The sequence below is a fragment of the Mustela nivalis genome (assembly GCF_964662115.1).
Source record: "Mustela nivalis genome assembly, chromosome: 5".
Lineage (NCBI taxonomy): Eukaryota > Metazoa > Chordata > Mammalia > Carnivora > Mustelidae > Mustela > Mustela nivalis.
The window spans coordinates 69,295,198-69,322,159 of record NC_139024.1 but is presented as its reverse complement, the minus strand read 5'-3'; the positions used below and the strand labels follow the sequence as shown (position 1 = coordinate 69,322,159).

The window sequence follows — 26,962 nt, the reverse complement described above, 5'->3', positions numbered from 1 at the left end:
AAAGTTCTTGCTAACAGATTTCAGAGCATCAGAAAAGACATGCAGATGAGAATAAATGGAGAAATAGATTGAGAATATCTTCAAAAGGAAACACTTACATTGGTGGTGGGAAGAAATAAGCCATGGAAAGAAGAAGAATGAGTTTGGAGAGATGTTACGGTTGCAAATTGTTTTAAAACAGTAGTAGCCTACATTTCATTACTACAAAGTTTCAGTATTAAACTGCATAACATCCTGCAAATTTTCAACTGGGCTCATTAGTTTTCAAAGCTAAGTTTAACTCTTTATCCTCACAGCAATTACCTTAAACCATTCTAAATATCTATATTCCTATATCCCTTAAATTATTAATTAATTGTCAAGTAAACTCTATTATTTCAGTAGTCCATAACTTCAAACCTTATAAAATACAACATGACACCAGTTTCTAAGCCACCCTATAAAGCATTTCATCGCTGCTCATTTACTTGAGTAAAAGAGTGAAAATTTTCTGCAATTTTTGATAATATCTGGAAACCCACACAATTTACTAAGAACTATGTCGTTAAGTATTACATTGTTAATATTTAGTATTTAAAAAATTGTTAGCAATTACATTAAAAAGTAGGGAACATTGTCTAACACTCTGAGAATGAACATCACATATTTGCGACCTGAGTTTTACCAAAGAGCTGGAGTGAGACATACAGCCAACAAACAGCTATTGACATACCCCTTGTGTCTGTAGGGACAGAGGTGTGATACGTCGTTTTTCCCATTCATTAGGGCGCGGCTCAGGTGTGGATTCCATAAAATTGCGCTTGAGTTCACTAATGCTAGCCTGATGTCTCAGTATGTCCTCCTGGGCCTTATCGAGGTCCTAGCAATATGTAACGTAATAAAGGGCAGAAATCCAAAAAAGAAAAAAAAAAATCCCAGCAGGACAAAAATAAAAAACCAAAAAATAAGACAAAGCAAACTTATGATTAAAAAAAAAAAATAGTAAAGCAAGAAAAATGCCAAGTCTCAAAAGCCATATTATCACCTAAGTAGTTCATCAAAATTTGAAAATAGAGCCAATGCATATTTTTTTAATGATTCCCATTTTAAAAGGTTCTGGTTTCTTCTGTTTAGAATTTTTTAAAAAAGATAATTACTTATATTATTAGAAGGAAGCCGTGGAATCACTAGTACTAGAAATGGCTAATCACCTTCTTTCTAGTAACTGATTTGAAATACAGCCTATAACTTCGTTCCTGCAAATTTACCTTTCTCATTAAGGCTATTACTACAGCTGCATTCTGTGAACACAGTAAATGAAGTATAACTAGAGAAAGGTACTCAGAAGCACATTTGGCCTGATAGAAAAGCCAGGCCAAGATCATGAGAGAGAAAGAGAAAGAGAGAGGGAGAAAACCAAGGGTTGACTTTCTCCAGGAATTTTCAGCAATGGCTTTTAATCCTTAAGGAATAAAAATACTGGCTTCCAGAGGCTCCTTCTGTTCGGCCTCTCTATGAAAGAGGGAACCTTGTACACTGGTTTCATGTACTTGCCAAGCCCAGCTGTGAGGCCCAGTCACCCCACATACTAAATGGTCCTCATTCAAGACAAAGATACAAGTAAAACTACCAGGTCAATTTTCACTGGAATAGGCCCTGACAAATGGTATTGGTGGGAATTTTTAGAATGGCCCTGATGAATAGTATTTGTGGGTCTAAAAGGTAATTAATGTTCAGGAAACAGTTTTAAATGAATTTTAAATCTTTTCTTACATTTCAAAATCACGGGGCCACCTGTGGTTGGTTTATAACTTTCATCCCACTCCCAGAGGAACAGGTCATGCATCCGATAAAATTAGATCTTCCATATTCATGCACAAGCATAGTAGCTCCTCTAGGAGCTTCTAGAGCCATTTGCAAAAATTCATGACAATCTAAAACTCTTTGCATGGCATGGAAAAATGACTGTGGCTTGAGATCAGGCACATTTCTTGCATCTGTTCAAAGCAAGGTTACATATTACACTGTAGAGCATTTTAGTAAGTTACGCAAAATACATTTCCCATGGTTACCAAAGCTGCCAAAAGCAACCAGATTAGTCAGATTACTGAGAATTGCGGTTCTCCACTGAATATCTCACCATTTTACTACCTCAAAGAAGAAGGGGGAAAACAAAAACAAACCGGAAAAAAACGTTCTTGTTGTAACACAGGAAATAATATTTTTACACACCTGATTGGTTGGTTGGGTTTGGTTTTCCTTTCTCACTTTCTTTTTAATCCAAACAATCCCACGAACCAACATTTTCTCAAAGGTAATTACTTTAAGTGGACCACACTCCTAATTGCATGGATTTCACCAACTCTTCCCCCAAAATTGTGAACATGGATCTAGAGCTATTTAATGCCAAACCAACAAATACCTGTTCTGGTGAATATATATTAAGGATGGGATGTTACTTTAGATTCTGCACCACGGAGATGACCCATTAGGAGAGAAGAGATCTACCTGCAGGACTTCGAGAGTATTAGATTAAAATTTTACTCATTTGACTGAACAGAACGTTTTTTGTTTTTTGTTTTTTTCCCCCCAGTTGTCATTTAGAGAACTTCTAGTAGATATAGTCCTACCTAAGCCACTTTAAAAGAACAAAGTGGGACAGCTAACATGCACTCCAAGTTGAACTGTCCCCCATGCAGTTCATGCAGTGTGCTTGAAGGAAGGTGCCAGCCAGCCTGTGCGTGACCGCCCGTCCACAGCAGCCTGGCAGCCATCAGGACAGAGTTGTTTTCTTAAATTATACAAACCTCCAACATTAAATTGCTATGTCTGACATAAATATTATCCCCTTCTACTCTCAGGGAATTTTTCTGTGAAATTAAATCACACACAGGGGGGAAAAGGCAAATAAACATAAGTGTATCAATCAGCAAGCACCAGAAACAACCCCAAGTCAGACAGTCCAAGACATTAAAATATAAGAGGAATAAAACTCTTAAGAACCTAAAAGCCACCACAAGCAAAACTCACATATCAACCCCGGAAGTGCACCCCCCACCCTACCCCACCCCCGCACCGGACGCGCGTGTGTGCAAACACAAGTATGGCAGGCAGCAGCCACCAGGTATCTAATTTTAGGGGGGGTAAATCTCCACCTCCTCCAGCTGTGTCTCCTCTTCTTTCCTCTTCACCTGAAAGTCGTAGAGCAAATGGCCAGAAAGAAGAAAAGTAGCAGTAGAAACTCTACCCAGGGATGCAGAGATGTTGTATTTGAACTGAAATGGTGAACTAGGATTACCAACCTGTAATTACTGTTTGGCCCTCAGAAGATGCAGAACATAAAGCCACTTTGGTCTTTCTTCACCTACAGTGTCGAACAAATGGTGGAAGGAATCCTTTGCAAAGGTGAAATGGAGAATGGATGCTTCACTCTTTCTCAGTCCCTAGATTATGTGGTGTTTTTTTAATGTTTTTACTCATAAATGAAAATAGGAGAGTGTAAAAATGGCATAATTCCATCTGTCCTAATGTGAAAAGTCTAAATCAACTAGGGATGAGGGCAAAGTAGAATGATGGAAAGTGAAAACCAAATTTTACCTCAGGGACACATATTCACCCTCTAATTCAGTTTTTTAACATAGATTTCTTTCTTTGGGAGGAAAATTGGTTTATTTTGCTACTTGCATGCTAAAATCATATTTAAAAGTACTCATATTTTATAGCAACTTTTTCTTCACAAAATTCTTTAAATAAGAATAATTTTTCATGGTTGGATAATTCTTAGTATCTAATGACCCAAAAGAAAAAAAAAAAAAAACCTGCAAATTTAAAACTAAGTCATGGACATGAAAAGCACAGCATAGGGAATAGTGTCAATAATATTCTAATAACATCATATGGTGACAGACTATAGAATTGCCGAATCATTATGTTATACCTGAAACTAATGTAACACTGTATGGCAATTATACTTCAATATATTTATTTTTTAAAAAGCATAAATCCTGATAACTATGACTCAAGAAGAGGAATAACAAAAAGGAAAAATAATGATTCTGAGACCAAAAGACAATAGGGTAAACTTCACGTGTTAATTTATAGCAGGATCATGCACATTTTTTCTTCTTTACTGGAATGAGAGTGTTAAATGTGAGAGTTCAAAATGCTTTCTTTTTTTTTTCTCTCCCTTTAAATCAAGTATTTCTGAGGTGACTCAGGAGCTCAGAGTATCTTCTTATCAGAAGGAAAAGTAAGAGTTATCCAACAACCTATTAAGATCATGTTCCAATTCATTGGTCAATACTTAATTCTCTAAAATGCCAATCTTTGGCATTCTTCAGGTAACATTTGGGAATAGTGGTTTCACCCAATATGCTTAATCATGGCATTGTCTTTACATTTTTCTTTAGGTTTGTTCTAAATAGTGATTTTTCTCTATGTATGGCTAGTACCCACAGGCTATGAGACACGAAGTCACCAGACCACACTAGCAAAACAAAAACATCCTGCACACATTAGCACCAACCTGTAGTGCAGAGGTAGCCCTATCTAGGGGCAAAAATCCTCAAACCTGACACATAATCTTAAATAAAGGGACACTATGCGGCCCAACCGTAGGGCAAATAGTCTAAATTTTCAAAAAGCTGTGTTTCATTTTTCATATGTATTTCTTAAAGAGTAATATCTTCCTTACAAATACCTGACAGTGACTCTTTCATAAAACTACATGATTTAGAGTTAAAAACAAAAAACAAAAAAGCAAAAAAATAAAAAATAAAAAAAGAACTACCTGAAATTCATCTGGTTCCACAATGCTAACAGTAACAGAGAGACAAGGAATTTCTAAGATTAGACCCATAAATGTCAGGAGTAAAGGTTACAGATGCATCCTCATAAATGCAAGAACGAGCTTGGCTTCCTAACGAGAAATAACGGCACTAAGGAGTTCTACTAATACACATCAATCACGGTTATGTCCACAGAATCTAAGTTCTATATTGAAACAAGTGTCCGTCCTACAGGAACAGCATTGACAGACTTGCTATTTGTCTGGAAAACAGACAGAGCCCATATGGATTGTTAAGGGCAACAGAGGTTTCCTGTTATTGTTTTGTTTTGTTCTGAAGACCTAGTACAGTCTAGATATTTACAAAATAATCCCTAACTTGGTTCTCAACTTCGAATGTGTGGACCTGGTCCATGGAAATCAATGAAGGGGAAGTACTTATTTACATGTATTTCTCATGCACTAAAACACCATGTATGTGAAAATGTGCAGACCATACTATTTTGAGGGTAATCAGCAGTGAAATTTATGCACATGTTTACACTCTATATTAGGAAGCTGGGGTTTTGTTGACCCCACAAATTAAAGCTTAGGTGGGAGTCCCAGCAATTGCTTCCTCCTCCTCTGTTTTGTCATTCAAGTCACAGTCATGAGAAACACTGAAGGAAGTGGCTTTAGCCTCCAGATAGCAGAGGGATAGAGCCAGAGGAAGGGAAAAGGTGAGAGAAAAAGGCACTGACTGAGAAGCAGAGAGAAGGAGTCCGAAGATGAGGATGAGGGAAGGAAGAAAGGAAGGGGAGGTAATAGGAAGGTAGTGCTGGACATCGTCGGGGAGGAAGGAGACCCAGACTTTGGGGAGGCTGGGGAAAGCAAGATACCCATCGTCATCGAGAAGGGAGGGGAAGCTAGGTGGGAAGCATTTGCAGAAATGGAAGGAAAAGTACCCAAATTCAGAACCCTTGCGGTCAGCCTCTTTTAGAGGCTTCTCATGGGTGGGAGGACAGTCAGGCTGAGGAGGGGCTGCAATGGGACCCGAGACAGAATCAAGGGCAGGGACTTCGCAGTCCCCCAGCTCGGACAGCTCACCGCTGGAAGGGAGCTCTAAGCTGTCTAGTGTGATCTGGTCAGCCTCCCCAAAGGGGTCCTCCTCCGAAATGTCTGAAAGCAAGTCCATCTCAGGGACCGGTAAAAGGTTTGGGGAAAGAGAGGAAACACAGCGAATGAGAGGTGATGGTGGGCACATGGGAACAGGCTACCCTCGGGAGCAAACCCATGATTCAATGAGAAATCGCACAACAGATAACATTCAAAGGAGAAACAAAGGCAAGAGAGAAAGAGAAGAAATGGGCAGTTAGTGAAAACTTGTACTTGCAAGTAGGGATTGTTATTAACACAGTGCAGTTAGAACATGAATTACATGATCTTTTTTAAAGAGAAAAACTGGATTTAGTATTTTCTTACGGATTGCAAATAGACCCAATGAAACTCAAACGACATTCTTACTCATAAACCTGGCTGCTGACAAGTATTCAAAGCATTACATCCAGTCATTTGCTGAAGATAAGCAGAATTTCCTTTGGAATTTAAAGTAACTTTTAAAAATAACTGCATGTATCAAAGTAACTAGGCAAAAGGGTAGGGAGACTCTGAAAGGCTGAGCTCCTGTTTCAGATGTAACAACCACTGGGGGCCTTAATAGCATAATTATAAAAGACTAACTTTTCACTAGTTAAAGAGATCTTGTTGGTTATTTTTAACTAAATTATTTTCAACCAAATAATTAATTTCAGCATGATAGTCACAAATTCTTTAACAAAGGCATTTGGAGGACCTGATGGCTGAGTCCCTGGGGTTCCTGTAAGGCCCCCCTGTGGTCCCTGAGCCCTCCTCCATGCCGACAGGTTGTCAGGACAGGAATTCTTGAGCCACTGGCTGCTCCTTCATCTAGTGGTTTCTTTATAAATTCATGTTGCAGGTGTTTACATTTTTCAAAGTTAAAATTTAGAAGACATTATAAATCTATTGCAGGATTTCATTTCCTTCTTGCGTTCACTTCCAATGTTATCTACAAAAAAAGTTGCTTTGTGCAGATATAGAAGAGTGATCCGATGAACTCCAAGCCTCTTCAAATCTACCTCCAAGTACTTGCCCAAGGTAAAAAGGTATCATAAAATAATAGTGACAAATTTGAAAACACAGCATCAGTTACTTCTCCATTCACTACAGTGTATGCGCCAAATAAGGAAATAAGCAACACACCATCTTCTCATTCACTGTTCACAAAATAATCACCTTTGGCTTAAGAATTTCTTCTTCACTTAGAAATTAATGAAAAATAACACTTTTCATAAAAACCATCTTTGTTCATTTAAAAAAAAAAACCCTCAAGTCAACGTAATTAAAATACTTGAGACTATACTTAAAATTACTTGTAACAAACAAATATAAATTTCAAGTCACCACAGCTCCTATAGTAGAGGGATTTAGCTAAAAAGGATGATTTCGCAGACAGTTAAAAATTTTAGGCTACTAAATTACTTGCTTGCATTAATATAACTTACATTACAATATTTTGCTTTGAACAACAAATAGAAAAATGTTTGAGACCCTGTTCAAACCAGTAGAAGCCTACATACTGACAACTTCTATCACAGAGAACATACACTAATTCTAAATAATACCTGAGTTCTGAAACAACAAATGTAACAGCCTCCAGTCAAAGTACACTTAAGATTACATTTTTCTGCTAATTTACCATACCTTTCCTTCAATGAATTGCACATGTGGGACTTTAGTCGGGCTTCTGAGGTCCCTCCTGCCATCCCCATCTTGAACCACAGCAGTGCTGACAACTCTGGGGCCGTATGCTGAAACCTCCCCAGCAGGTCCAGGAAAATCCTTCATAAGACTTTGATCCATAACACCAACTGGAGCTAGGAAAGAAGGGTCACTTGGGATTACTTCAGGGCATTTCAATGGTCAAGCTTACACTGAGAAACAGGCAGCATGCAGACATTTAGCAGGAACGTTGCTTGAGCTCTGAAGATACCAACATATCAAACCCATTTTTAAACTTTTCCAAATTCTAATTATAGTCCAAATTTTAACCCATTCAACTACACCAGGCTCTCAAATCCGATTTTTGAAGGATGCAGAGTCTGACCGTTGGCCAGTAGGAGGAGCTCTAAGACCAGCTGAAACAGACATGGCACATAATGTCAGAATCCTAAAGTGAGCAATATTTGAATTCTCTAGGGTCTCTTTGATCTTGCCTGAACTTATTTCTGAATCTATTTACCGCAACAAATAATTATCTAAGGATTAAAATGACTTGCTTAAGTAAGTTTTTAAGATTTTTCCATAAAGCAACCTTTAATTTGAGTACCTTTCAAAATTATGACAAGACTGGAAAGGTCGGTATTACAGAAATAACTTCTATGTTTAATAGTTTTCATTTTTCTAACCTCCCCGCTGAATGCCTCAACTTGAGCTACAGTAAATCTAATACACAGATACTTCCTGACCCAGAAAACCTGGCCCTCATGTATTTCCTTCATCTCTCCTGCAGATGAACAGGAACATACATTGGGTTGAAATTTCTGTCATACAGCAGATCAACCTAAGAGGGCATCACATTTCAGCAAATGCAAGTGAGGAGCAACGACAAAGCCTCTGTCCATGTGTAGCTTCTCCCTCAAGCCCCCAATGACCAAGGTTATTTCACCTGTATAAAAAGTGCTTGACTGACAGGGTGACTGACAGCGGCCCATGTCCCCAGAGAAGTGCAGTAGACACAAAGGCCTCTAGGCCACAAGCTCCTAGAGGGCAGGGATTGTGTGATCCGCCAGATTGAACTAGGGAGGCATCAAGCACCCCAATCTCTGTATTACAAGAAAGCTCTCAGCCCACACCCTTCATGTACCCTGTCCAAACCTTCCTTCTTCCCCAGCCTGGTCTTTTTCGCCAGATACCACACTCATATGTTCACCAGTTAACCAAGCCAGAAACCTTAATGCCTTCGGCCTTCATCCCTCAACACCATCAAATCCAACTGAATCTAAATGTGGCCAGTTCTTCCTCTGAATTTTTACCACTCTGGGCCACTTTAATACTCTGGCGGTCCTTAAGTACTCCCACTTCTGAAAGCCCACAACAAAATCACAAAATAAAGTCACATCTTACATGAAACATAATTATTTCTCAGCATTTTTAACTTTTGAAAAGATTTTAATAACTCTTCCTTGGAAAATCTAGGACTATGAGTAACTCTTTCAATTTATGATTATGATTTTTAAGCACCTCTTGCCCATACGCAAATTATTGCAAAATGGTAAACTCCGACCTACAAATGGTTTAAGGTGTAAGGTAAGCAAAATGTTAATGAATATCAAATTTAAAGTTATATAATGAGGTTGACAAAATACTTATTTTGCATGCTTTTAGACACATTAATTTCAGTGTGCAGGAGGGCATGCTATTTGTTTTGGGGTTTTTTTGCATTTTGAGACAAAAAACCTTTTCTAGGTCTTAAGTATTTGTTGAACCCTGAGAAGCCTGGAGGCCGCAGGTGCTCAGGTTATGATGCCAAATGGCCAGCTGGTTACTCTTGCCCAAGCAAGATCCTCATTCCTCTCACCTGGAATACTCCAAACCAGTCTGCCTGCTTCCTCTCTTGTCCTATCAATCACTCTCAACATTGCACCAACTGATTTTTTTAAAAAGGTAATATAGTGCACTTATAGGCTGGTGTAAGTGTGCACACATGTGTGTAACACACACACACACACATACACACTTCAATAGCACTGGAATAAAAACTGTATTCTTCCTCGTGGCCTACAAGGTCCTGCATGACCTGTCCCTAGCCTACCTCTCCCCATCATTTACAAAGCTCTAACTAGTCTTCTTTCTGTTTCTGGCCTGCATCAAGCTCTCCCTCATCTTAAAACTTTTAGACCTGCTGTTTCTGCCACCGAGAATGCTTTATCTCCAGCTCTACTCAGTGCTAGCTCCCCCTCATCCCTCAAGTCTCAACCAAAATGGTTCTTTCCCAGATGGGCCTTCCTTCCCCCATGGCTCAATCTCAGGTTCCTGCTTATTACAGTCTCCATTTTCAGAACATCACTGTCTCCTCCAATCTCAGATGCATCTCGGTTGTTCTCTTAAATAACTCATTTGCCTCCTTTGGGGTTTGATTTCCCAATCTCAGAATCCCACTGTTAAAAAAAGCTGTTCTAGACTGATTTTTATTTTAATGCTTCATCTTAGATATCACATTCATTTTTAGATTGCATGCAAGAACTGGGAGATTTGTTTTCACTTGCCAAACATTAAAGTAAGGAATATTTATGAATCTAAATTAGTCCAGTGTAACTTAAAAACTAAACAGGGACAAGAAAATATAACCCATGTCAACAACAACAACAACAACAGGAAGGTATATTGCTGGGCAGTGGTGGTGAAAATACAGTTTAGTACCAGGTTACAGCTTCACTTTGCTTTAGGAGGGAAAAAGCCTGGAATCCCTCACCAAATAGTTCACTGGCTGTCTGGTCATGTATTGGCACGAAAAGCCTTCTATTTTTCACAAGAACACAATAATCCTTTTGATGACTGGCCCATCTGATGAATTACAGTGTCCAAAACACAAAAGGAAAAATAATGGATCACTGTGCCATGTTTGTTGCTTTTACTTGTTAAAATCATTGTTTTCAGATACAGACCTACTATAATCCTCTGCACTCACCACTTGTACAAGATGGTGGGTTTCCTCGAGCCGTGTTTATCTATGTCAAAACACAGTGGCTAATTGCTCTTTCTAAACTCTAGAATTTGCAATATAAGAGTTGTAATGCCTCAGAGTTTAAAACAAAGGCTGAAACAGGCAATATTCCAGCAGCAGGAATGACTTCTCTCAGGGCATCAACCAACACTGACAGCAGTTAGGCAGCACTTATATAAATTCTCTGTGGTAAGGGGCAAGGCTTGTGAAATATTTCCATGAGCAGGCACATTTTTCACATTTACTTGAAAAAAGTGCTGTGTTGTTGATGAGCTAAAAGATACACTGATAGCTATTGCACATTAAAAATTCACTAAATTTAAATTACCACATTTGGAAATGTGGACATTTACTTGAACCACAATTTATGAATCCCTTGCACTACCTGTCATCTCAAAATTATATGGAAGATTCTCCAGAGTCAAGATTTAATTACTATATATACAAAAATGCCCATCAACAAATCCCTGGACAGATCTCTGTGTGTCTACCTGTATCTCTTTTCCAAGTTTATTCCAAGAAAAATAGATCAAGGCTGAGGAGTGTCCATCCTTCATCAATGAGAGCACATTTTAAAATCAGGCCCATAATCAGAGAACTGATGGTTGCCAGAGAGAAATGGGGGAGGGGAGGGGAAAAATGGGTGAAGTGTAATGGGAGATACAGGCTTCCAGTTACAGAAAGAAGAAGTCATGGCGATGAGAAATACAGAAGAGAAAACACAGTCAATGATAGTGTAATAGTACTGTATGGTGATGGATGGTGGCTTCACTTGTGGCAAACATAGCATTACATAGAAGTTGAATCACTATGTTACACACCTGAAGCTGATGTAACATTGTTACATCAACTATACTCAAAAACTCAAATGATAAACACACACATACAGACACACACATACAGACACAAATGAGCGCAGTTTTATCTACTAGCATATCTGTTTTAGCCACTTAAAACAGAAGTTGTTCTAGTTCCTATTTCAGAAAAACGTCAGTAAAAGAAGCAACCAAGAAAGGTCTTAGGTGATAGATAGGAGTGAAACAAATTTTTAAATTTAATATTACTATTTTTATGTATATTTTGAGATTAATCAACTAAAAAATGTTGGAAAACGACTTCTAAGAGAAATTCATTCATCAATTAATTTCTTCCAGGCACAAAGTAAAATGAAGTTTCTTATAAAGCATTCTAACATAAAATTAACTTTAGTTCCTTTACAGAAGACCTGCTATTAAGCCAAAATTAGGATAGTAAGATACATATATGAAGGAAAAGAATATCAATTTATTTCCATATGTAAAATATACAAAACTACAAATATGTAGCTAATTAGAATTCTAATAAAACAATATAGAAATTTATACAAATCTCCCTTCCCCCCACCCTAGCCTTGGCTGAAGAACTAGTCATTACACTGTATTTCCCTTCCTTTTGTTAAAGCACGACGTTTCAACCATAGTCTTTGAAAGAAGCAGATGGTTTCGATATGCTAGAAAGTTTGGAAAGCTTCAGTAAGGGTTTTTAAACTCATAAAATTAGAACATTTTAAGTTCCTTTGAATAAAAGTTCTTATGTTATCATACCAAATTCTGAGGAATTCCACTTTTGCCATTAATTAACAAGCTTAAGAAATTAAAACACATAAAATACATCACAATTAAGTCAGATATATGTTTGTCCAACATCTTCTCCACAAGAATTCTCAATATTTGCATACACTGCATAAATTTATGTTCAGAATGACAGCTGAGAACACTATAAACTTTTCTTGTGAGTATAAGAAATACCATTTTATTTATTCAGAATAAACAGCTATCCCTCTAGGATGTTTCTGAGGACCTCATTCACTACATCACCACTTTCTGACCCCACTGGATTAGAGAAAGAGTAAAGGAATCCAAACTATCATAAATGTGTTTACCTCCATCTAGACTCCTGGAGACACGTTTGCTAGAGGTACGCTCAAAGTGTGGCGCTGGCCTATCAATGAGGGTGCTTGCCTGACGGGTCTGGGCTTGGGTACGGCCGCTGTAGCGGAATTTGGACCCCAAGGTCAGGAACTTGGCCTTTGGTGGCTGCTCTGGAGACACAAGCCTGTAGGGAGAAACAAAGAACTGAAATAGGAGCCTTTATGAATTTTCTTTTTTAAAAAAAGTTCAAACTTTATATTTTAATATCCCATTTTACTAAGATTACTCAACTTAAAAGAGCAAAAAGCTGCCTAAAGTTTCTAATGAAAAAAGAACATTATTTATAAATCCTCCTACATACAGAGCTTTAGGATAGCGATAAGATGACTAAAGCCACAGTCATGTATTCATGAATAGTATGTTTCCCACAACCTGAGCAAAAGAGCAGCTGTTCTCAGTGTATATCAAAGGCTATTTATTTGTATTAGCTTAAATCTTTTATATAAACACATATGTCTGAATTCTTGCTTCTAGCTATAAGTGCCAAGTGGCAATCCATTACCATTAGTAATTCTCAATATTTATGTCTATTTCTCCTGGGAAAGAACATCCAATCCAACTCAGAAATCCACTCCATCAAGCAATGCTTTCCCATGAAGAACACAGCACACAGCAGATCTGTAGAGATGACTAACATTGTTACTTGCCAACACAATTCCGCTGCTTACACCCTGGGCTCATAATAAATGAAGGCAAACCTTCTTGATGTCAAATACTTTCAGGCTTATGCAAAAGTATGTTTTTAGTAAATAAATCCAATCTTGTCTGGCATACAATTGGAATTGTCTCGCTTCCATTGTCTAATCACAAGTTGGCAAAACATCTTAACAAACAAAGATAATCTTGGAGCTCTTACAGCATTTATTAAACAAGATGGCTTCAGTTGACAATTCCAGAACATAAGCTCCATCAAAATTTTTTCTTTCATTCTCCAAGGAGTGATTTCTTTTTTCCTTTTTTTTTTTTTTTTTTTAAGATTTTATTTATTCACTTATTTGTCAGAGAGAGAGAAAGAGAGAACACAAGCAGGAGAGCTGCAGGCTGGGGTAGAGGAAGAAGCAGGCTCCCTGCTGAGCAAGGAGCCTGATGCGGGGCTCAATCCCAGGATCCTGGGCCCACGACCTGAGCCGAAGGCAGATGCTTAACCGATGGAGCCACTCAGCCATCCCTCCGAGAAGGGATTTCTTAAAGAGTTCGTTATAATTTCAAGTATTTTTCAACCTTCGGCTTGTTTTGTGTTTGTTTTTTTAAGAAATCTTCTGCTTAAAGGCAACAACTACAGATTCCAGTCAAGGTAAAGGCACAGAAAGATTACATTTCTCAGCATCCTGATCATAAATAAGAGAGGCAGGGTGAGAAATATGGTCATTTATCATTCTTTCTCTCTCTCTCTCTCTTCTCATTGACTATGACAGTGTTTCCCTACCTACCAATCCAGTTAAGGAGGATCTAAGAATGCTCTATAAGAAAGTAATCATCTAAAAAAAAAAAAAAAAGAAAGTAATCATTTATAGAAAATAAAGGGTCACTGGCAGGCTCATCACTGCAATGATAAAGAAGTATTCATTCTCGGGGCACCTGGGTGGCTCAGTCAAGAGCCCAACTTCTTGACTTCAGCTCAGGTTGTGATCTCACGGTTGTGAGGTCAAGGCCAACGTTAGGCTCTGGTGCTGAGCATGGAGTCTGCTTAAGATTCTCTCTCTCTCCCAGGGTGCCTGGGTGGCTCAGTGGGTTAAAGATTCTCTCTCTCTCCCTCTCCCTCTGCCCTTCCCGTCTCTCTCTCTCTCTCACCCTGCCCCTCAAAAAAAAAAAGGGAAAAAATATTCATTCATGAAAAACAAGTTAGCTAAATCACATGTATCTTTATCATGTATTCATGAAGTACACTCTATAGTAAATGGAAGATCAACCAGAGGAAAAAAGAATTTCTAAAGAATACCTCAAGGGGAAAATAGGCATTGATGACCCTAAAAAAAACTACCCCATCCCCAAAAATTATTACACTAAAGACAACAAGTGTTGGCAAGCAGGTGGAGAAATTGGGACTCCTGTGCACCTTCAGTGGCAATGCACAATGATGTAAAAGTTATGGAAAACAGTATGGAGCTTCCTCAAAACATTCAACACAGAATTACCATATGATCCAACAATCCCACTTCTAGATATTTATCAAAGAAAAAAAATCTGAAATTGGGATCCTGAAAAGAAATCAGAAGCACTCCTATGTTCATTACAGCACTATTGGCAATAGCGAGGATGGGGAAACAACATAAACATTCACCAAGAAATGAACGGATAAAGTCTATGCACAGAGCGGAGTGATATTTGGCCTTACGAGAAAAAGAATTCTGCAACCCACAACATGGATGGATCTGGAGGACATGGTGCTGCATGAAACGAGCCGGACACAGAAAGGCAGGGACTACATGATTTCACTTGTATGAGGAAGCCAGAACAAACTCATAGATTCCAGACTGGAATGGTGGTTACCAGGGACTGGCAGAAGAGGGAAATGGGGAGTTGTTAGTCACCAGGCATAAAGCTTCAGTGAGGATGAAGCTAGAGCCTTCTAGAGACCAGCTGCACAACATGTGGCCAGTCCACAACGTACCAAATGCATGATGTATATGCAGCTACAGTCAACAATGTATCATACGTGTGACATATAAAAGGACAGGTCTCATGTTATCTGAACCAATAAAGTGTAACTATTCAAAAACAAAACAAAAGACAGGAAGTAAAGAGAAAAGTGAGGTTGGGGGTATCTGGCAGCCATATATAGGGTCACCTCAGTTGACTGCCTCTCTCAACCAAAGGCCAGGTCTTCCTAGAAGATCAGCTTCACAGGAGGATGTACTGGTAGCTCTCATTTCTAGTTCCAGTAACAGCTCCCCACCCCCAGCAGTGACAACACCCCTTTTAGGCCTACGGGTGTTATCACATCTGATTCATGAAACCCAACTCAAATTTTTTTAAAAAATTTTAAACTAGAAACAGGATACTGACTTGTGGGAATTATGAGAAATCTTAAAGAATATCTAGGTAAAGGCATAGATCTTTTTAAAGATTTAACTTTCTCCTCTTCTTTTACAAAATTAATTGAACTCACAAAGAGAGAAACCTGAGAAACTGCAGTCTTCACAAAACAATTTCAAACAAAATTAAGAAAACCTCCATTAGTGTTTTCTGATTTTCTGGTTATTAGTTTATCTTACATAACTTCGCACAGATCTGTGCTAGGTCCCATATACGGCAGATGCTCAATAAATACAGGCTGGAGGGCACCTGAATTTAAGTAGCTAGAAAATCCAAAGACATGTCTACCTATCCGTTTTCCAGAATTCCCGTTCTCAGAATAGAATTGAAGAACAGCTTTTGAGTTGTCTTACGCCAGGATTTTAGAGAAGGGAAGTTGGGCTACAAGTTCTAGAACTTCTAACACAGTGAGAACTACTGCTGAATATTTCAGTCTTAATTTAATAAAACAATCCCAATGCTACAAAAAGCCCTTATAAAATGAGGTTGTTGGTTTTATATTTTCCTCCAGTTATGAAAGCGGGCTCTCATTTATATAGACTGGGATATATAACCAGTTAAATATCTAAGTCCAGGTGAGGAGAGTTCTACACAATCATATTTCTTTAGTCTAATTTTTTTTTAAAGATTTTATTTACTTACTTGACAGAGAGACACAGCAAAAGAGGGAAAACAAGCAGTGGGGGATGGGAGAGGGAGAAGCAGGCTTCCCTCTGAGCAGGGAGACTGATGTTGGGCTTGATCCCAGAACTCTGGGATCATGACCTGAGCGGAAGGCAGACGCTTAACGACTGAGCCACCCAGGTGCCCCTAGTCTAATTTGTTTATAAGGTAACAGACGGTTGGTTGCCATTTAAATATGTATCATATCATCCACTTATGCATTTTGTAAAAGATATTTCAAAAATATAAATCCAAGAAATACAAGGCAAGTATTTTAAAGGCATATATCTATCACAATGTAAGATTAGGAAAGTCATTAACTAGAGGATTTTTATTTTATTTCAACTTGAGATAAAATACTTCTTTACCCAAATGGCACTGGTGACCACATACAAAAAATATTAACTTACAGATTAATTTTCTGACAACAAAGAAATCCTTAATTAAGTTGCAATTAAATAGAAGCAAATATCAAAACAAAAACGGACTGACAGACATTTATTTAGCTTTTTCTAAAAGAATATTTTTGGCAGCTTAAGTCAATGGTAATGCCAATAAATTTCCTACCAAAATATAGGCCAAGCAACAAAGTGTTTCAAGATCACTGAACAATTGTTTCCTTTTGACATTACTTTTCTTTACCAAAGGAGAACATATCTTCATAAAAACAACATCAAAATCACTATAAGACCTCTACCATTTCACTTTCGGGAAATAATAATGACCTAATCATTCTAGAGTTCTAATGGTCCTGAGCAAGGCAATCTAAGGTGACATCACAAAAGAAATCAACTTTTACATATTTTACTGCTTAAGAAGCACAGTAACATTTTAATTTTACAAAAATCCTCCCATTATAAATCAAGTATTATTGTTTCAGATACTATTATCTCAACATTATATTATCATAATGTTTACTATTAATTACCTATGGAAACTAAAGGAACGTTTCAAGAAAAATGCACATTTCAGTTACTAAAGCCAATCAGACATTTAAACAATAAAGTTCTCTATGAAGTGGCAGATGACATAGATTGACTTACTCTGGATCTACAGTGCCAAGTTTAAGGGACAGTTTTAACGCCAGGCTATATGGGCCTGTGTTAATCTTGTTTATACACCGCCACCACCACCAAAAGCCGGGGGGCGGGGAGGAGAGAAGGAAGCACAGCAGAGTGGGTATGCAGTGGGCACTGTGAGCCCCAGGGCCTGGCTCTAAATTCCATCTCCACCCGTGACTGTCTACGGGACCATGGGCACATTTCCTGACTTCTCTGTGTTGCAGACTTTCCAAATGTAAAGTGAAGATGACAACGGTGTTGTAAAGATTAAAAGAACCGGTCCATGCACAGCACTTAGAAGGGTGACAGGCCCTATCAAACACTCAAAGAAGAATAACCGCTGTATTATTATGTTCTTTTTCCACTAATATTAGTTTGGCTGAGTGGCTACCGATCAACAGAAAGATCTGTGTCTTTAATGACTTCAATCTGAAGGCCATTTTAATTGTCTGAAGAAATCATTTGCATCTTTCATGATAAAAACAGGACAAAATCCAGATCTGATTCAAAGCACTCTGCAGACGAATTATGAATGCCCTGCTTTTAGAAACATCGTCTCCTATCCTAGGAAAAGTTGCACAAGGTTTAAAGATCTAAAAATCCTTTTGTTAACCATTATCTCAAAAGTCTGCAGAAGCAAACTGGTCTACTTTTAAATTGGAGTCATAGTGTGTCAGCAAACATGGAGAAGCCTAGAGCTTTAAAGGGCTAACAGACATTTCGGAAACACTTGCTACAGAATTACCAGAGGAAGGACCGCACAGAGGTGACCAGTACAGATGTTGGGATCACAAAGCTAGGTCCTCAGCTCTGTGTGGGCACCTGGCCCCCGCGCCCTTTATGAGCACCCAGCTCTGAGCCCCTTGCTCAGTGGGGGTGAATGATACATGAGACGGCACAAGGTAAAGCAAGTGGTCGTGTGTCTGACGACAATATCCGCTCAATGAATGTAGCACCTGTCATTTCTAAAATAATTATTGTTTCCATTATCGTTACCTGACAGGAAAGCCTACTATCTGTCCTGCCTTGACCTGTGTGTCATTGAACTCATAAACGTTATCTACTAGCTTTATCTGAGGCAGGCTCATGTTGTTCTGAGGAGAAATTTGTCATGGCTACCAAGAGAAATTACAAGCTTTTCAAAGATTAATAGGTTCAGTGTAACTATGTCAGATGGATTCAAGTATCTTTTATGAGTTACATTTCTCTAAAATGAATATATTAGAGCAGTCTTGAAAACAGATCATGTGTCCATTTAACTTGAGTCACTTGTACCAGCTAATAATTCACCTTAAAAATAGCACACTGTAGTACCAAACTAAAAATAATGATGCTGCTGATGGTGATGAGAAACATTATCATATACCAGTGTTTTCTCACTTACTCTTTGAAGTCACCCTATAAGGTAGGTACTATTATTACCATCGCACGGATGACCCAGGAAGGTAATGTAACTTACCACAGTCACACACCCGGAGTGTGGTAGGACAGGCGTAGCAAAGCAAGAGTCTGAGGCAAAAAGCTTCACGACGGAGATTCATAGCTATACAGACCACAGTAATATGAACTGAGGAAATAGGGAAAATGACAGCTAAGAAGAGTAATGGAGAAATATGCCCTTGAAGACAAGCACAAAAGGAGATGGGACCCAAGCTAAAGATAGCTAGAGGGACTAAGGAGATCTTCTGGTTTTATTTGTCTACTTTGATTTTTAAAGGAGTAAGACATGGACATGTTTACTGGCCAAAGAAGAAGTCAAAGGCATTCAATGGAGAGTATATACTGCACAAAGCATGATCTTATGTGAGGCATAAAATAAAGGATCAAGACTCCACGGGGAATGATTTTTTTTTTTTCCTTGAGACAGTATAGAGAGAAACAATGAGCAGAAAAAGCAGGGAATGCTAATAATTATGGGAAAAGAGGGAAAACAGGGTACGTGAACTGAGAATGCTCACGACCACAGCTTTTATAATGTGACCCACACAAAGACGGCATCTGAGCAGAGAAGCCAGACTCCTAGGGACTCAGGAAGACCACGAATATTGTGATGGGAAAGGAAGGAAAAGGTCTGGCTCCCTGGCAGCTCTGAGGATCCAGCTGACATGGGAAACAACCTACAGCACTATGCGGAGTTATGCGATTCTTTCTCAAAGGAACAAGCATGTGTACCAGGATAGTTGCTGAAGGCGGCGTCTGTGAGCACAGATACAGAAGCGGTAAGGTCGAGACTGACCCAGGACCAGTCATGGGGCAGGCTGATGTGCACAATGGGCACGTGGTTAGAACATCCTGGCAGAGCAGCAAAGGGACAGACCCCCAGCATCTGGGCTGATTGGGGAAAGAAATTAAATGGGAGGGAGCTGGTAAGGACAGTGAAATGAAGCCTGTGATGACTGATGGTGGCAAGAGGGATGGCAGCCAGGCCTGGAGAGTGTGGTGACAGTAAGAAAGGTAGCTATAGTCCGCCGAGTTTGGGACCACCGTACACATGGATCAGCTCTAAGTGAGGGCAAGGCACGGCCAAGGAGATGTGGCACTGAGGTAAGATAGGGTGTGGCTGCCTCTGTCCTTCTCTTCATAACCACCTCTTAATACGCACAGGGTACCAACAGCTGTTCTAATGAATTTTAAGCTGTTGCATTCAAATTACCTGTAGAAGGTATGATGTTCCACGCACACTTTCCATAGTCTTTTTGCTGCCCGATGGTTTGGCAGTTTGAATCCAATGGTGCTCTCAAATTGTTCGAGCTAGAATAAATCAATACACTAAATCAGTATAGTTCTTAGAACTTGATGAGAAGCTACTGAAAAACATGGACTCAGAAGTTTCTGCGAGAAGTTAGTTCTCGAAAAAAGGAGACATTCGTATACGCAGTATAATTACATAAAATGAATTTTTCATTGACTGCAATACTAGATTCTGTGAAAAGCAAGTACAACCACGGACTCGAACCCTTGTCCACTTCCGACTCATCTCTGTCACTTAGATGTTTCAACAACAACAAAATAATGTCCTCCCCCCACTATGTGGCAGGCACTTACTACTTTTCCTTTTTACTAAAAGGTGTAGGTGGCTCTTGTTTTTTTGTTTCATTTTGTTTTTAGCAACATAAAACTTCATGTGGCTTATCATTAAGAACTTATCATTAAGTTCTCTGGCCTTTTTTTGCCACAAAAGAATAAAGAATAGTTCATTTTGTTAAAATTCAGTGGGGAAAAATTCAGTTATCACATGGCCATGAAGAAGAAAAGGGACCAGAGCTGTTCAGTTATGCCCAAGCACACACGACATTGCTTACCTCTGCCGGCCTAACTTTAATGTAGAAGTTACTGCGCTTATAGGAAATTTTCAAGATTTTCGGCCAAGCAAAACGATTGATTCTCAGTCTGTCTTTGTAAATGAGGAGCCCGTTAGCGCACACACCCAGCTTGATGTCCACGCCTTCCGAGTCCTGCCAAGCATAAGCCGTCATTGACCATGGTTAGAGTTGTCAGAGTTACAAAGGACAGGAATCCCATTATCCGCGCCCCTACCCCCAACCCTTAAACCATGACCAGGAATGCCAATTTTACAGGCTGGTATTAAAATCTCAGTGACAGTCCACGAGTTAAGAGAACATCTTAAATCTATTATCTTCCAGGACCAACTCTGATTGGTCAAAGAGGTACAGCCACCTGACCACAGGATACGATAATTTCCAAAAGGCGCAACTTCTATGTTTCCCAGTCAGCCTGCAAGAGCTAATGGGGAAAAAGGGAAACAGAACTCAATGCAGACATTCTGAAGAGACGGGCTTTTCCTGGAGGCTATTCCAGCCCTGGGGGATGGTCTGTTGGCCCACCCTCCGGTGCAGCTGGCAATTTTACTTCAGGCAAATTTATTTCAGATGGACTATGCTAGCTGATAGCTGTTCAATTTATGCCTCTATTCAGAAAAACACCAATCCGTCACAGAAAATTTCCCTTGGACACTGACTGTGGAAATCTATGAATTCTTCGGAGCCGCTCTTCCATAACTCAGAGGGCTGACCTCCAGTCCACATTCAGCATTGCTTTGGCTGGCATATTCTAAGTCTGATATTCAATCAAAGTGTAACATTTCGACAGCCCTGTTACTTAATCATCTAAAACAAATCAGGTTACTTTTTTAAAAATAGAAGGATAGTACTAAGTAACCAATGCCAATTGCTTTTTCTGCTACCATACCTGAATACTTCATATATACACATAAAATTACATTGGACAATCCAAGCAAGTCTAAAAAAATCTAATTTATAAGGTGCTTTATTCATCCAAATCTGGCAGCCCCAGTTCTCTCTAGGAACAGAGAAAAAAGCTGGGATGAATCAGGCACAGGTGCCCAAGCAACTTGGCACTAGCCACAAATGATGTGTTTGCCAAAAACATCACCGGCCATGGCCACAGGGAGCAGGCCGGAAGACTACTCAAGACAGCATGTTCTCACCACAAGTAAGAAGGCAACAGTGACTGGAAACATTGAACAAAGTCATCTCCAGTCTGAGCAATCTTCAGACAGGACACTGAAGCTATTTTATCTTCCTTAAGAATAAACACAATCTGGAACCAAGTAAATTGGTTCATTTTCCATTGTTCTGCATACTGCTTCAGAATTATCAATATTTGTGTGAATAGGAATTAGAGATAACGAGTAACAAGTGAAAGGGAAAAAGCATGCCTAGTCCTCCACATGTGACTTCTGCCAATCATCAGCAACAAAATCAGAAAAATAAACAAAAAAGGAGCACCATGTTTGCCTTGCTCACTCCTTCTCAGGAAGCTGCGACCTATGCATATCAGCAGGATCCCAGGACCTCTGACTTCTGAAAGTTCTTGCAGATGAGACATGGAGGTCAGGACCACGTCCCTGTGACAACTACAGCTCCTCTGAAGACCGTCATCTCCACACACAGATCTCTCCTTCTCGACTTTGGCAACACTCTCTGCCCTCACCCCTTCGAAGGAATTGGGAGGGCTGCTGGTTTGCGCTCAGAGGTATTCCTGTCTCGTGGTCTCCCTGTACCTGGGTGTCAAGAGTCCTTCCATTCAATGCTCTTTGGCCTGTTCCAATAGGAGTATGCCATTAAGAATTCTTAATAAAAAAGTTTTTTTATTTAAATATAATTGAGACAATGAAAGATGAAGGCACAAACTTCAAACTCCACCAAAAATTATTTTATATTGCTACAGACCTTCTTTTCAACATGCTACAAAAGTATCCTCATCAAATATTATGAGTCTATCAGATGACAAACAGAATGAGTAAATGTTACTCTGAATTTATTTAAAAAGCAATCTGTCCTAATCCCCACAGCAAGAATGGAAATTATACTGAAAGACAGCCCACTACAACTTTTTTTTTACTTTTGTAAGATACACCTTAAAAAAATAAGAATCATGGGCACCTGGGTGGCTAGCCGTTAAGTGTCTGCCTTGGGCCCAGGTCGTGATCCCAGTGTCCTGGGATCGAGCCTCGCATTAGGCTCCTTGCTCGGCAGAAAGCCTGCTTCTACCTCTCCCACTCCCCCGGCTTGTGCTCCCTCTCTTGTTATGTCTCTACCAAATAAATAAATAAAAGCTTTAAAAACAACAACAACAAACAAGAATTGTTGGACTTTGCCAAGTTTTGCCATCTAAGAACTGGTTTCTAACTAGTGATCAACAAATTTAAAAATTTACACATGGCCAAAGTAATAGCATTTAAGAAGAAGAGAGATCCAAAGGCTTCTTGGTCCCAAACCTGTTCTCTCCTGCCTCCCCTGTCTGGGTCTCTTGGCTGACCCTGCCTATCTCCATCACAGAGAAAAAGGAGCTAGAAGACACACAAGTGATAGGAAGCCCCATTTCACTCCCTAGAATTTATCAGAAGGTATCAGGCAAATATGGGCATGCTTAACAATACACAGCTTAAGCAAGTCTCTGCACTCTGTCTTATGCAGTTGAAAAATTAAAAAACAAAACAAAACACTCAAATCTTAAATGTGGTGGTATACATGGAAGTACTTTTAAGATAATGGGGTGCCTGGGTGGCTCAGTGGGTTAAAGCCTCTGCCTTCAGCTCAGGTCATGATCCCGGGGTCCTGGGATCGAGCCCCGCATCATCGGGCTCTCTGCTCAGCGGGGAGCCTGTTTCCTCCCCTCTCTCTGTCTGCCTCTCTGCCTACTTGTGATCTCTGTCAAATAAATAAATAAAATTAAAAAAAAAAAAGAATTAAAGGCATCTAGCACCTAGCAGTTAAATATGATGATCCCAGAGACTACTTACTGACATGGAAAAATCTTTTAACAGAGCAAGCAAAAAACAACCAATAAAAGTAAACCCCTCATAAAATGATACCTGTAGTGTGATCCTATCAAAAAAAATGCCTCAGAGGTCAAGTGCTCCCAGTTTTTTTTTTAAAGAACACAAGAAAATGTATCAAAATAATAATAGTGTTTATTTCTGCATAAAGAGACTCCAGTGTTTTTTCCCCCTCGTTTGCTCCTATTTTCTGTAATTTACACGTATTACTTTTGTAACCAAGAAAAACAGTTAAAGAATAAAGGAAGACACTGAGGGAAAAAGCACTTTGCAAATATGAAGTACTAACAACACAAGAGTGGGAATGATTAATCCGAGGCCTCGGGAGGGAGGAGGTCTTTGGGTGGGAGGCTTTCCAAGAGATTTCTCCAATCACACACTCGGAGATTCCTTGGCTACAGGGAGGGATTGGCAGGGTCTTTTAAAACCAGGCAACCATGGGTTCCTTCCACAAGCTGACTTTGGACACATTTTTCAAAACCAAATCCACCTTCCGCCTGACCTCCAGCTCTCTTCCTGGGCGGTCCCCACCCTGTGATCATCCAGACTGGGGTCATGAAGTATGTGATGCTTATTAGTGGCATCTTCGCAACCCAGTCCCCTTCTCCTATCAGTTAGGCCACCATTACATCCTCTTCCCACCTCTCAAGTTAGGCTGCAGGTGCTGCCTCCCCAGGACCCTAGGCCAGTCTCCTCCATCTTACAAACCTGCAGAGAAGAGCCCAACCCTCAGGCTCCTTCTTAAGCCCAAATTCCATCCATACTGCTTTTGCCTTTTTGTGGTTGCCAGAAACTGCTCTTCTCTCCCACGACAGAAGTGGGAGGGGGGCTGGGAGAGAGGCACCACTGGACACAAAAGCTGGGATGCAGAATAAGCCATGACAAGGGGTAAAGATGGCTGACAGGGGAGTCTTAGAATAAGTACGTATAAGAGGGAATTCACTGAGAAAAGAAGTAGGGCAAGAATCAGTGGTCCTTCCCACAAGCATAAACCCCACCGTTAGTCACTGGAGAAATATCAGACACCCTTGGGTGAGGGTGAATAGCCTTTTCCTAAGAGTGGGCACGGCCCCTCTGAAAGTGGAGTCCTCTCAGAATTTCTGTCAACAGACAGGACAGATGCTACTTCCCAGCATACGGACAGTACCTTGGCATGATGTAGGTCAACACCATACATGGAGAGCCTCTTTGCATTTTCTAAGAACTGAGAATCAGCTTGCGCTGGAGATAAGCCCCTGAGAATCAAAAGAAACAGTATTATCTTATTGGCAGATGCAAAGCAAATGTGGCCAAAATGGGAAAGGAGAGGATGAGCTCGGAGAATCCCCAGAGAGAGAGCAACCCCACAAAATCAGCAGGTAAGCAGGAAGGGGTAAGAAGGCTCACCTCTGAACCTCAGGCATTTTTCCTCTTAAGATAAAAAGCATAAAGGTAGAGATTTTAGATTATCTCAGAAAATTGCTTTCAGTTTTTTCCCCAATGGAGAAATGGGTGCAACATAAGTTACCTGAGAATAAAAAAGTGATCTCATCTTTCTGAAAAAGGTAAATTCTTGTTTCCTACTCCTTCATTTTATTTCACCTGGATTGCTCATAATGCAGACCACAAGTACCTGTATTTGATCTTGCACCTACGGTAGTTAACACATATCACATCCTGCCCATACTAAAATTATTTCCATCCCCATCTCTATTTATGACTCCACAAATTTTCAGCTCCCACAGAGCAAAGACTCTATATTGAACATGGCATTTCAGGACCTGGTATTTCAAATCTGAATTATTCAGTAAATACCTATTGAGTAGAATTAGAATAAAGTTAATAATATAAGAAATACTGTTTTTTTGTTTTTTTTTTTTTAACAGAAAAATCAATGAATGTGGTCTGTTTAAAAATTTCTTATTTCTGTTAAGTTCCTTTCCAGGCATTTTTGTCAATTTTTTACAAAATTTCAACCCTGTTGAAATATGGGGCAAACTATAATTTTGTAGTGAGAATTTTTTAAACATGTGCTAAAAAACACATTTTCACAAAGATATAAAAGTTCTTGAAATGTAATATGGTATATTTACTATGGTATTAAGTAAGTAAGTTAAGCCTAACTGCTAAAGCAAAGGCCATCTTTTGTGGATGGAGGAAATACCCGTGTACTTCAATTACTGCTCCTAGGTCCATGACCAGCCACATTTCTGATTCAAACCCCAAATCCTCACTATCTCTCCAGCCTTAGCAAATCGGAGAAGAAAAGCAAAAGGCAGAATACATAGTAAATGCCAAACACATATGCGGGTATTTCTGGTGTGCGTGTGTGTGTTGGGGGACAGGTTTGGGAGGAGACGGAAGGAGCTGTCCGAGAGAGGCGTAACTTTTTCCAACCAATGAAAGCACTGAGGGCCATGAGCACTGCTCTTCACAGGAGAGTCCTGAACACAGTGAAAGGCTATCACAAGGGCCACAAGTTGTCTGGATTAGCACTAAGGGAGGCTCCAGACAGAAAAGCTGGCTAATCTTGTCAACTACGCTCAGATGTCCCGCAAGTGTGAGGAGGGAAGCGGGTTAAATCTCCCACAGCTGTTCTCTCTCTGGGAAGCAAGTCGCCAGACCTGTGGGTTTTATGCAGCTCTGCCACCTTCTCTTCCAGCTCCTTCGTCTGTGTGGGAGCAAACTGGAAGTCACTGAGATCACTACTGCCATGTTCTTCCGGATCATAGTCCCCAAGTTCAGCCTGCAATGTGTAAGATCCCAGGAGGGCGTGCGTCACGAACGAGCAAGGCAGGCGGCCAGAAGCAATGTCCTGCCGAAGCTGAAGGCACAAGAAGTATCTGTGAGGAGCAAGAGGGAGAAAGATGGGGAAGGACATCAGTTAGGACTGCAGCACTAAGATTCCTTGAGTTGTCCTATGCCTCTGAAACCAAACAGACAATACAGGCAACTCTCGATGCCCAGAGCCAAAACCGTCTTCTTGAACAGGAAGTCCACCCAGCTCCTTGGCTCTGAACTTGTGGCTTATTCACAGCAGGTGAGTCTAACTGGCTAAGCAACAGAAGGGGAATTCTGAGCTGCTATTGCAGACCCAGCATATTAGGATCCCAGTAAAGAGCTTTGTGACTGAAGGTAAAAATTCTAATCACATAGACTGCTCTCCTTTGATTTAAAACTGTAATCAAAATTTGCATGTCCCTCAAAAGTTGTAAAGACTAATGAAGTTTTAAAAACTGCTGTTCTTGAGCATTTGTAAGAGCTAAGGTCACCCACCCTTTATCCTTCCTAGCCTTTTCATACTAATTTCTTTTCCTGGAAAAGAAAGCTGGACAACGATTAGAAGACAATCTTTACTTTAAAGCCCTTACTACCCGTTTATTC

The 26,962-nt window shown here is 39.8% G+C and overlaps 1 protein-coding gene across 19 annotated transcripts in view; it reads right to left on the bottom strand.

The window, feature by feature from the left end:
- EPB41L2 (erythrocyte membrane protein band 4.1 like 2) overlaps positions 1 to 26,962 on the bottom strand; it is a 207,729-nt gene that overhangs the window by 33,073 nt on the left and 147,694 nt on the right. For 10 of the 19 annotated variants that reach the window (XM_082729641.1, XM_082729655.1, XM_082729644.1 and 7 more), the window contains exons 7-14: positions 26,203 to 26,421; positions 24,747 to 24,834; positions 20,580 to 20,732; positions 19,931 to 20,028; positions 12,469 to 12,641; positions 7,526 to 7,698; positions 2,787 to 2,849; positions 713 to 859 (exon numbers count right to left, since the gene is read on the bottom strand). In XM_082729641.1, coding sequence (XP_082585767.1) covers positions 713 to 859; positions 2,787 to 2,849; positions 7,526 to 7,698; positions 12,469 to 12,641; positions 19,931 to 20,028; positions 20,580 to 20,732; positions 24,747 to 24,834; positions 26,203 to 26,421 — 1,114 coding nt within the window. The remainder of the gene's footprint in view (positions 1 to 712; positions 860 to 2,786; positions 2,850 to 7,525; positions 7,699 to 12,468; positions 12,642 to 19,930; positions 20,029 to 20,579; positions 20,733 to 24,746; positions 24,835 to 26,202; positions 26,422 to 26,962) is intronic. The other 9 variants (XM_082729642.1, XM_082729646.1, XM_082729659.1 and 6 more) reach the window with 1 other exon arrangement.